The following is a 12850-nucleotide window of genomic DNA, read 5'->3' on the forward strand; positions in this document are numbered from 1 at the left end:
GAGCCTTCCTAGGCCTCACTGGGTATTACAGGAGGTTAATTAAAAACTATGGCTCCATTGCAGCCCCTCTTAATGACCTCACCTCCAAGAAGATGCCTAAAAAGGTATTATGGACAGCAAACTGTCAGAAAGCTTTTGAGGAGCTGAAGCAGGCCATGTGCTCTGCACCTGTCCTGAAAAGCCCTTGTTACTCTAAAAAATTCTATGTCCAGACAGATGCATCTGAATTAGGAGTAGGGGCAGTCCTATCACAACTTAATTCTGAGGGCCAGGATCAACCTGTTGCTTTTATTAGTAGGAGGTTGACCCCTAGAGAAAAGCGTTGGTCTGCCATAGAGAGGGAGGCCTTTGCTGTGGTGTGGGCTCTGAAAAAGTTGAGGCCATACCTGTTTGGCACTCACTTCATTGTTCAGACAGACCACAAACCTCTACTTTGGCTAAAACAAATGAAAGGTGAAAATCCTAAATTGTTGAGGTGGTCCATATCCCTACAGGGAATGGACTATACAGTGGAACATAGACCTGGGAGTAGCCACTCCAATGCAGATGGACTCTCCAGATATTTCCACTTAGACAATGAAGACTCAACAGGTCATGGCTAGTCTTATTGTCCTTCGTTTGGGGGGGGGGTTGTGTAGGAAAGTACCATCTTGCCTGGCATGTTACCCCCATTTTTCACTGTATATATGTTGTTTTAGTTGTATGTGTCATTGGGACCCTGTTCTCCAGGGCCCCAGTGCTCATAAGTCTGCCTGAATGTGTTACCTGTGTAGTGACTAACTGTCTCACTGAGGCTCTGCTAATCAGAACCTCAGTGGTTATGCTCTCTCATTTCTTTCAAATTGTCACTAACAGGCTAGTGACCAATTTTACCAATTTACATTGGCTTACTGGAACACCCTTAGAATTCCCTAGTATATGGTACTGAGGTACCCAGGGTATTGGGGTTCCAGGAGATCCCTATAGGCTGCAGCATTTCTTTTGCCACCCATAGGGAGCTCTGACAATTCTTACACAGGCCTGCCACTGCAGCCTGAGTGAAATAACGTCCACGTTATTTCACAGCCATTTTACACTGCACTTAAGTAACTTATAAGTCACCTATATGTCTAACCTTTACCTGGTAAAGGTTAGGTGCAAAGTTACTAAGTGTGAGGGCACCCTGGCACTAGCCAAGGTGCCCCCACATTGTTCAGGGCCAATTCCCTGAACTTTGTGAGTGCGGGGACACCATTACACGCGTGCACTACCTATAGGTCACTACCTATATGTAGCTTCACAATGGTAACTCCGAATATGGCCATGTAACATGTCTAAGATCATGGAATTGCCCCCTCTATGCCATCCTGGCATTATTGGTACAATTCCATGATCCCAGTGGTCTGTAGCACAGACCCTGGTACTGCCAAACTGCCTTTCCTGGGGTTTCACTGCAGCTGCTGCTGCTGCCAACCCCTCAGACAGGTTTCTACCCCCCTGGGGTCAAGCCAGGCTTGTCCCAGGATGGCAGAACAAAGGACTTCCTCTGAGAGAGGGTGTTACACCCTCTCCCTTTGGAAAATGGTGTGAAGGCAGGGGAGGAGTAGCCTCCCCCAGCCTCTGGAAATGCTTTCTTGGGCACAGATGTGCCCAATTCTGCATAAGCCAGTCTACACCGGTTCAGGAACCCCTTAGCCCCTGCTCTGGCGCGAAAATGGACAAAGGAAAGGGGAGTGACCACTCCCCTGACCTGCACCTCCCCTGGGAGGTGTCCAGAGCTCCTCCAGTGTGCTCCAGACCTCTGCCATCTTGGAAACAGAGGTGCTGCCAGCACACTGGACTGCTCTGAGTGGCCAGTGCCACCAGGTGACGTCAGAGACTCCTTCTGATAGGCTCCTTCAGGTGTTAGTAGCCTATCCTCTCTCCTAAGTAGCCAAACCCTCTTTTCTACCTATTTAGGGTCTCTGTCTCTGGGGAAACTTTAGATAACGAATGCAAGAGCTCATCAGAGTTCCTCTGCATCTCTCTCTTCACCTTCTGATAAGGAATCGACTGCTGACCGCGCTGGAAGCCTGCAAAACTGCAACAAAGTAGCTAAGACGAATCCTGCAACTCTGTAACGCTGATCCTGCCGGCTTCTCGACTGTTTTCCTGCTTGTGCATGCTGTGGGGGTAGTCTGCCTCCTCTCTGCACCAGAAGCTCCGAAGAAATCTCCCGTGGGTCGACGGAATCTTCCCCCTGCAACCGCAGGCACCAAAAAGCTGCATTACCGGTCCCTTGGGTCTCCTCTCAGCACGACGAGCGAGGTCCCTCGAATCCAGCAACTCTGTCAAAGTGACCCCCACAGTCCAGTGACTCTTCAGTCCAAGTTTGGTGGAGGTAAGTCCTTGCCTCACCTCGCTGGGCTGCATTGCTGGGAACCGCGACTTTTGCAGCTACTCCGGCCCCTGTGCACTTCCGGCGGAAATCCTTTGTGCACAGTCAAGCCTGGGTCCACAGCACTCTAACCTGCATTGCTTGACTTTCTAAGTTGGTCTCCGGCGACGTGGGACTCCTTTGTGCAACTTCATTGAGCACCGTTTCACGCATCCTTGTAGTGCCTGTTTCTGGCACTTCTCCGGGAGCTACCTGCTTCAGAGAGGGCTCTTTGTCTTGCTCGACGTCTCCACTCTGTCCTGGTCCAATTTGCAACCTCCTGGTCCCTCCTGGGCTACAGCAGCATCCAAAAACGCTAAACCCACAATTTGCAACTAGCAAGGCTTGTTGGCGTTCTTTCGGCGGGAAAACCCTTCTGCACGACTTTCCACGGCGAGGGGGATCCGGCCACCAAAGGGGAAGTCTCTAGCCCTTTTTGTTCCTGCAGAAACCGCAGCTTCTTCTGTCCAGTAGAAGCTTCTTTGCACCTGCAGCTGGCATTTCTAGGGCATTTGCCCATCTCCGACTTGCTTGTGACTTTTGGACTTGGTCCCCTTGTTCCACAGGTACCCTAGATTGGAAATCCACAGTTGTTGCATTGTTGGTTGGTGTCTTTCCTGCATTATTCCTCTATCACGACTCTTTGTCTTTTGGGGAACTTTAGTGCACTTTGCACTCACTTTTCAGGGTCTTGGGGAGGGCTATTTTTCTAACTCTCACTATTTTCTAATAATCCCAGCGACCCTCTACAAGGTCACATAGGTTTGGGGTCCATTCGTGCTTCGCATTCCACTTTTGGAGTATATGGTTTGTGTTGCCCCTATCCCTATGTGTCCCCATTGCATCCTATTGTAACTATACATTGTTTTCACTGTTTTCTAAGACTATACTGCATATTTTTGGTATTGTGTACATATAACTTGTGTATAATTGCTATCCTCATACTGAGGGTACTCACTGAGATACTTTGGCATATTGTCATAAAAATAAAGTACCTTTATTTTTAGTATAACTGTGTATTGTGTTTTCTTATGATATTGTGCAAGTGACACTTGTGGTACTGCAGTAGCTTCACACGTCTCCTAGTTCAGCCTAAGCTGCTCTGCTAAGCTACCATTATCTATCAGCGTAAGCTGCTAGACACCCTATACACTAATAAGGGATAACTGGGCCTGGTGCAAGGTGCAAGTACCCCTTGGTACTCACTACAAGCCAGTCCAGCCTCCTACACTAGCCTGTTAGTGACAATTTGGAAAGTAAAGAGAGATCATAACCACTGAGGTTCTGGTTAGCAGAGCCTCAGTGAGACAGTTAGTCATCACACAGGGAACACATACAGGGCACACTTATGAGCACTGGGGCCCTGGCTGGCAGGGTCCCAGTGACACATACACTAAAATAACATATATACAGTGAAATATGGGGGTAACATGCCAGGCAAGATGGTACTTTCCTACACCACCATGATGACAAAATGTTAGAATGGGAACTCAATAAGTTGAGAGTGGAAGAGACCAGGCTGAAGCTTAAACAGCAACAGCTGGCTCTAGACAGGGAATCCCTAGACTTAGAGAAAGAGAAACAGAGGTTGGGGTTTGGCCCCAATGGTGGCAGCAGCAGTATTCCTGATATCAATCCTGTGAGAGAGCATGATTCTAAGAATCTGCACAAGATAGTCCCCCCTTACAAAGAGGGGGACGACATCAACAAGTGGTTTGCTGCACTTGAGAGGGCCTGTATGGTACAGGGGGTCCCTCAAAGGCAGTGGGCTGCTATATTGTGGCTATCTTTCACTGGAAAGGGTAGGGATAGGCTCCTTACTGTTAGCGAAAGTGAAGCTAACAATTTTACAGTTTTGAAGGATGCACTCTTGGATGGATTTGGCTTAACCACTGAGCAATACAGGATTAAGTTCAGAGAAACCAGAAAAGAGTCCTCACAAGACTGGGTAGACTTTGTTGACTATTCAGTGAAGGCCTTGGAGGGGTGGTTACATGGCAGTAAAGTTTCTGACTATGAAAGCCTGTACAATCTAATCCTTAGAGAGCATATTCTGAATAACTGTGTGTCTGATTTGTTACACCAAGATCTAGTGGACTCAGATCTGACCTCTCCCCAAGAATTGGGAACGAAGGCAGACAAATGGGTCAGAACAAGAGTGAACAGAAAAGTTCATACAGGGGGTGACTAGGATGGCAAGAAGAAAGATGGTGAGAAATCTCAGGATAAGCATGGGGATAAGGGTAAAACCAAAGATCCCTCTTCAAATCCTAAACACTCTTCTGGAGGTGGGGATAAACCAAATTCTTCCTCTTCTTCACAACATACACACATTAAAAAGCCTTGGTGCTTTGTGTGTAAAAATAAAGGCCATAGGCCAGGGGATACGTCCTGTCCATGTAAACCCCCTGAGCTTACCACCACTAATACATCAAACTCTAGTGCCCCTAGCAGTAATGGTAATAGTGGTGGGACTGCTGGCAACAGTCAAACTAAGGGTGTAGTTGGGTTCACTTATGAGTCCATCATAGACACTGGGGTAGTCAGTCCCAAGACAGTTTCTGTCACACCTAGTGGCATTGGACTTGCCACATTGGCTTCTTGTCCCCTTACAATGGATAAGTACAGGCAGACAGTTTCAATAAATGGTGTTGATGCCCAGGCCTACAGGGACACAGGTGCCAGTATCACTTTGGTGACTGAAAACCTAGTGCCTCCTGGACAACACATCATTGGACAACAGTACAAGATTATTGATGTCCATTACTCCACTAAGTTTCTTCCCTTAGCTATAGTTCAGCTTAGTTGGGGTAGAGTTACTGGCCCTAAGCAGGTGATAGTGGCACCTAGCTTATCTGTAGACTGTCTCTTAGGTAATGACCTAGAGACCTCAGGTAGAGTTTTATACCCATGCAGCCATGCTGGGTATCCCTGAGGAATTGTTCCCTCTCATTTCTACTGAAATGAAAAAGCAAAGGAGAGAAAAAGGCCTGAAAACTCAGGATCCCTCTCGAACAACAGGTAAAAAGGGTATCACAGTATCCCCTAACCACCCTGCCATTCAGGATACCATTCCTGTGGTGGGAGAAACCTCTCCTGGGGTGGCACCTGTACCAAGGGAATCATCAGCTAGCCTAGCTGTACTACCTGAGGTAGAAGTACCTTTCTGTGGGATAACTAATATTGGTGAGAAAAACAGCACCATTTTAGTTAACATGGAGCATCCCTCCAACCCTCCCAGAGAAACTTTAGTGCAGAAACCCTGCACTGCCTCACACCACTTAGGACAGCATCCCTGCCCTAGTGTGGAGCTCATAGGACAGCATCCCTGCCCTGCTCCAACTCAAGAAAAACAGCATCCCTGTTCTTTCTTCCAGCCATATGGACAACGTTTTTTCCCAGCTATGGCTTTACTGAGACAGCATCCCTGTCTGGCATTTTCATCACTAGAAAGAGGTCCAGTGGACAATTCCCACGTGGGACATCCATCCTCCAAAGGGGAAGTTCCTAGTCCTCTTCGTTCTTGCAGAATCCACAGCTTCTACCATCCGGTGGCAGCTGCTTTGCACCCTCATCTGGCAATTCCTGAGCATCTGCCCAATCTCGACTTTGTCGCGACTTTTGGACTTGGTCCCCTTGTTCCACAGGTACTCTCGTCCGGAGATTTACTTTGGTTGCATTGCTGGTGTTGATCTCCCTTGCAGAATTCCCCTATCACGACTTCTGTGGTCTCTGGGGAATATAGGTGCCGTTTACACCTACTTTTCAGGCTCTTGGGGTGGGCTATTTTTCTAACCCTCACTGTTTTCTTACAGCCCCAGTGACCCTCTGCAAGCTCACATAGGTTTGGGGTCCATTCGTGGTTTGCATTCCACTTTTGGAGTATATGGTTTGTGTTGCACCTATACCTATGTGCTCCTATTGCAATCTACTGTAACTTTATATTGCTTGCATTACTTCCTTTTGCTATTACTGCATATTTTTGGTATTGTGTACATATATCTTGTGTATATTTGGCATCCTCATACTGAGGGTACTCACTGAGATACTTTTGGCATATTGTCATAAAAATAAAGTACCTTTATTTTTAGTATATCTGTGTATTGTGTTTTCTTATGATATTGTGCATATGACACCAGTGGTATAGCAGGGGCTTTGCATGTCTCCTAGTTCAGCCTAAGCTGCTAGAAACACCTCTTCTACACTAATAAGGGATAACTGGACCTGGTACAGAGTGTAAGTACCCCTTGGTACCCACTACAGGCCAGGCCAGCCTCCTACATAGTGCTAAAGGAGTTTGAAGCACAACTCATCCGGCTTGAAAAACTTCTACTGAGGTCATCCAATATTCCAGGTCAAGTCTTCACATGACTTGCATGTGTACAGTCTCTTCTCCTCCCTTACAAGGCTTATGTGCTTGTACACTTGAACTCGTTGCCTTTCCTCGCAGGTCAGGCTAGATTGGAATCACCGCTTATCCTTCTTAACCTCCTCTCATCTATTTTCATTCTATTAACGTCTGGTTTCATGGGAACCCAGCTTCTTCTGGAGATTCTACTTACACTGCTGGTACCACAGCTGATCTCAGCATCTGATCCGACCTGTCAGCAGCTTTTAATGCTCTTGAACAGCAGGTCTTACTTGGCAAAGACTCCTACGATTTTCAGTCTGGATTTGAAGCATTTGGAGTACTAAAGAGCCAAGATGACATTTCTGTCCACCAATATGCCAAAACACTAACCAACAATATATTAATATGATGTCAACTAACAACTACACCATGTTAAGACTCTGTATTAATGTGACAGCCAATCTGGAAGTCTGCAAACTGGTCATCTTAGACTCAACCAAAGAATGAGTTAGTCCTTATAGGAGGAGGGGACCTTGAGACCTCTAGCAAGGTGTGGCTCAACAATAAGAGTTACGATGACTCATTTCCTTGTTTTGAATCTACTGCTAAAGTTCAGGACTTTGTCACTGAGCTTTGTCCTAAAAGACCATATTAAGAAAAGGACAAAAAGCATGATTCCAGCCCACACTGCTCTGAAAAATCCAGCCTTTATTCTCTTTCTTAAATGTTCTAGTCCACATTCCAGGTCCTCACATTCTCATACATGGAAGGATGCAACACAGTACTTGTTAGTCTCTCAGAGTCCTAAATGACACCAGGAAAAAATGTTCTTCGGTCAGTAGCTCAAATATTGTTCAACAAATAGACATTGGGTCCCTCTCCCTGACAAAATACATTTCATCATTGTGTGATCTACAAGACACTCCATCCAAGTAAACATTGCATCTATCTCCGCATTTCCAGTTCTATGTGCACTGTCAGGAGCACATTCATAGCCGGACTGGAAATCCAAAAGCCTTACAGAGGACATCTACGTCAACAGATTTCTCTGTCTATAGTCTTATACTCTGCGAAAAGCTGCTTTTGCTCCTCAAACATACGCGCTTGGTGGTGCAATCCAGGGAAGGTATCAGCACCGTCTGCATCCTCTGCACCTCACCACACTGTGAGGCTGTTTCTCATCTAGTCTGTATTTGTACACATTTATTATCCACATTTCTATTTTTGTTTTTAACAAATATTAATGATCTAATTTTTATTCTTTTCTTTTTATAGAGAAGCGGAAACTGCATCCACAGAGATACAAAGGTAAATGCATACTGAACAATGTATGCAGACATTTACAGATGTTAGTGTTATAGCACATATTTTAATTAATATGTTTGTGTATTTTTTTACTTATATATCTTAGCACACTCTTGATCATACTGCTGCCATACTAATCTGTGCTATGCGCTTGCCTCGTGTCCCTACCATCATGCCCTTAGAGTGTAGCCATGATTCTGAATGAACCGCGGTGTAGTTGCTTCCACTAGATGTCAAATAGGTGCTCTGCAGCTCCCCCAGAGTGCTTAAGACCAGTTAGGAGCCAGGCCCAGATTTATTAACATTTGGTGCAACGCACAATAGCAAGACAACTTGCTGCGTAGCAACACATTGAGAGATCAGGAATGTCGCATGTTTACTAAGATGTGGTGCCTTCCTGCTCTCTTTCTCTGAGAGCCGGTGTCACTGAGTGCTGCCGAGCACCAACGCAGGCTCCCTTGTGCCACAGTGCAGGGGTGCCTGCGTTACGGGCAAGAATCTTTTAGTGCAGGATAGAACACCTTCCTGCACAAAAGCAATCCTCTGAGGCATTTTCCTCTTTCTACGAGTGAAAGAGGGAATAGCAAGTATAACTGAACATATTTCTCCTTCTCACACCTGTATTGGGATGGTGTGCTATTTAAACGCATCCCCACGTTTATTCTTCTTAGGAAATCCAGTAATGCTCCAAAACCCATGGGTAGATGCGTGGGAATGCTTACACTACACCCATGGAACTACTTCCCGACAGAGTGACACAAGGCAGTGAAGTTTGGGAGACAACCACCCTAGGGCTCACAGGTCCAACACTTATTGAGCCAAAAAACTGTGTGACAGATTATAAGATATATATTCAAAAGACAAGACTGTGAAATATGGTAGACTATGATCTGCCAGGATGGTTGTGGGATTATTTGTATGAAGGATTTGTCACGGAACATATTCAACAATGCTTTCCATTATTGAAGTCTAACTACATTATCAAAAGTGATAGTCAACACTGAATATTGTGATAAGCATTGATTATTTGCATTATACATAATCCTGTGCATCTCCCCCACTCCTGACACACAATGCTCCCCAGGCTCTGTTCTCAGGCCATGACCTCTAACTTGCTCAATAGAAGTGTTTTGCACCAATTAAATATTGCCCGATAAGAAGATGATGAAGACTCTCAGTTCTACCAAAAGATATTTGTAAGCTACTAACATCATTTGCCTAAAACCCTGTTTGAAATCAATCAGACCTGTATGTGTCCCCTTTGTTTATATTTTATGGCATAATCAATGTTGTCCCTGTTGCCCCAGTTCGTTCCTGAGCCCCACACTATTTAACCGCTATGTCTCCCCATTGGCTAAGGTCATATGCTCCTTTGGGGTGCAGACCAAGTCGTATGCTGGTGACTCCCCGATAATTGTGTCTATTTGGAAAGACTCCGATGCCATTACAGCTAATTTCAATACCTGCATGAAGGCAGTGGCCATGTGAATGGGCAAGAATTGATTGAAGCTCAACAGTGATAAGACAGAGATTCTGATTTTTGGGAGCCAATCAACTATTTGGAATAGCAACTGGTGGCCAAATATGATGGGTTCTCCACCCACTCCAAGGGACTCAGTGAAAAATCTAAGAGTAATCCTGGATAGTGAGTTATCACTAGACTTCAAGGTTAATTGCACTGTGACAACTTGTTTCTGGGTTATCAGAATGCTGCAGAAAGTCTTTCCATGAACCCCCCTTCCGGCACGCAGACAAGTAGCCCTGGTGCTAATGTCATTAGGATTAATTATTGCAATGCCCTTTACTTTGATACCAACAACACAACACAATCAACGCTGCAAATAGTACAGAATGTGGTGGTAAGACTGACCTTGGATATCCCTAAATATCACTTGGTTTCCAGAGGTCCATTCGTACTTCACTGGCTTCCAGTGGAAAAGCGCATTATAATTAAATAACTTAATACCGTTCATAAAGCTCTGTATAATTTGAATCCTTATGGGATCAAAACCATGTTTCAGTGGTATAATATCCAAACCCAAAATCTTCGCTGGCAGATCGTGGCTGGGCTGTTTTCCCAAGAATTCGAAAAAAGAGATGGGGAGGCGGAGCTTTCTCAGTTGCGTCAGCTAGGCTCTGGAACTCCCATCCTTTGTATCTTACTTGTTTGAAGATACATACTCCTTTCAGGAAGGCCTTAAAGACCTGGCATTTCTCCCTGTAAGGAGGTTAGTTTCATCTGTGCAATCAGGAACCAGCCTACAGCCAAGCTGTATGACAGGACTAATTATTTTAGTGCCTTGATGCCTTAGGGTATTTTTACGCTCATACTAATCCATATCATATCATATCTGTAGGAAAGTGCCCCTTTTGTCATGGTTACCCCTCTCCCCCCCCCCCCACCTTTTGCCTGGTATTGATGTTAACTTGACTGAGTGTGCTTGGATCCTGCCAACCAGGCCCCAGCACCAGTGTTCTTTCCCTAAACTGTACTATTGCTTCTAAAATTGCCACACCCCTTGCACACAGCTAAGTCCCTTGTAAAAGATACCAGGGGTACCAAGGACTCTGAGACCAGGGAGGGTACCTAAGGGCTGCAGTATGCATTGTGCCACCCTAAGGGACCACTCACCAAACACATGCACACTGCAATTGTGTGTTGGTGAGAAGAAAACGGTAAAGTTGACATGGCATCCCTCTGACGGTGCCATGCCCACAAACCACTGCGTGTGGCAAAGGTAAGTCAACCCTCTAGCAGGCCTTACTGCCCTAAGGCAGGGTGCGCTATACCACAGATGAGGGCATAGCTGCATGAGCAATATGCCCGTACAGTGTCTAAGTCCATTTTTAGACATTGTAAGTACAGTGTGGCCATATTAAGTACATGGGCTGGGAGTATGTAATTATGAACTCCACAGCTCCATGATGGCTTCACTGAGGCTGGGACGTTTGGTATCAAACTTCTCAGCACAATGAACCCACACTGATGCCAGTGTTGGATTTGTTGTAAAATGCACATAGAGGGCATTTTATAGATACCCCCTGTATTTTGCCCAATCCTTTAGTGCAGGACTGACCAATGTGTACCTAACTGCCACTAACAGACAATTTTCTGACCCCATGGCGTGAGAGCCTTTGTGCTCTTTGAGGTCAGAAACAAAGCCTGCTCTGGGTGGAGGTGCTTCACACCTCACACCTGCAGGAACTGTAACACTTGGCGGTGAGCCTCAAAGGCTTGGGTCTCCGTTACAGTGCCCCAGGGCACTCCAGCTAGTGGAGATGCCAGCCCCTGGACCAAGCGCCACTTTTGGCAGCCGATCTGGTGGGAAAATTAGGTAAAACAGGGAAGAGTGACCACTGCAGCTAGGACCACCCCTAAGTTGCCCAGAGTTGAAGTGACCCCATCCTTGCTGAATCCTCCATCTTGTTTTGGAGGAGAGGGACCAACAGTGATAGGTATGTGACCCCTGTAGGAAAGTACCATCCTGCCTGGCATGTTACCCCCATTTTTCACTGTATATATGTTGTTTTAGTTGTATGTGTCACTGGGACCCTGTCATCCAGGGCCCCAGTGCTCATAAGTGTGCCTGACTGTGTTACCTGTGTAGTGACTAACTGTCTCACTGAGGCTCTGCTAATCAGAACCTCAGTGGTTATGCTCTCTCATTTCTTTCCAAATTGTCACTAACAGGCTAGTGACCAATTTAACCAATTTACATTGGCTTACTGGAACACCCTTATAATTCCCTAGTATATGGTACTGAGGTACACAGTGTATTGAGGTTCCAGGAGATCCCTATGGGCTGCAGCATTTCTTTTGCCACCCATAGGGAGCTCTGACAATTCTTACACAGGCCTGCCACTGCAGCCTGAGTGAAATAACGTCCACGTTATTTCACAGCCATTTTACGCTGCACTTAAGTAACTTATAAGTCACCTATATGTCTAACCTTTACCTGGTAAAGGTTAGGTGCAAAGTTACTTAGTGTGAGGGCACCCTGGCACTAGCCAAGGTGCCCCCACATTGTTCAGGGCCAATTCGCTGGACTTTGTGAGTGCGGGGACACCATTACACGCGTGCACTACATATAGGTCACTACCTATATGTAGCTTCACAATGGTAACTCCAAATATGGCCATATAACATGTCTATGATCATGGAATTGCCCCCTCTATGCCATCCTGGCATAGTTGGCACAATCCCATGATCCCAGTGGTCTGTAGCACAGACCCTGGTACTGCCAAACTGCCTTTTCAGGGGTTTCACTGCAGCTGCTGCTGCTGCCAACCCCTCAGACAGGTTTCTGCCCCCCTGGGGTCAAGCCAGGCTTGTCCCAGGATGGCAGAACAAAGGACTTCCTCTGAGAGAGGATGTTACACCCTCTCCCTTTGGAAAATGGTGTGAAGGCAGGGGAGGAGTAGCCTCCCCCAGCCTCTGGAAATGCTTTCATGGGCACAGATGTGCCCATTTCTGCATAAGCCAGTCTACACCAGTTCAGGGACCCCTTAGCCCTGCTCTGGCGCGAAACTGGACAAAGGAAAGGGGAGTGACCACTCCCCTGACCTGCACCTCCCCTGGGAGGTGTCCAGAGCTCCTCCAGTGTGCTCCAGACCTCTGCCATCTTGGAAACAGAGGTGCTGCCAGCACACTGGACTGCTCTGAGTGGCCAGTGCCACCAGGTGACGTCAGAGACTCCATCTGATAGGCTCCCTCAGGTGTTGCTAGCCTATCCTCTCTCCTAGGTAGCCAAACCCTCTTTTCTGGCTATTTAGGGTCTCTGTCTCTGGGGAAACTTTAG

General features: G+C 46.4%; 1 protein-coding gene across 1 annotated transcript in view; it reads left to right on the top strand.

Annotated features, from left to right (window-relative positions):
* LOC138286786 (CD5 antigen-like) overlaps positions 1-12850 on the top strand; it is an 800618-nt gene that overhangs the window by 683564 nt on the left and 104204 nt on the right. Inside the window, exon 6 of the mRNA XM_069227284.1 lies at positions 8022-8054. Within this exon, the coding sequence (XP_069083385.1) occupies positions 8022-8054 (33 nt within the window). The remainder of the gene's footprint in view (positions 1-8021; positions 8055-12850) is intronic.

The sequence above is a fragment of the Pleurodeles waltl genome, chromosome 3_2 (genome assembly GCF_031143425.1).
Source record: "Pleurodeles waltl isolate 20211129_DDA chromosome 3_2, aPleWal1.hap1.20221129, whole genome shotgun sequence".
Classification (NCBI taxonomy): Eukaryota; Metazoa; Chordata; class Amphibia; order Caudata; family Salamandridae; genus Pleurodeles; species Pleurodeles waltl.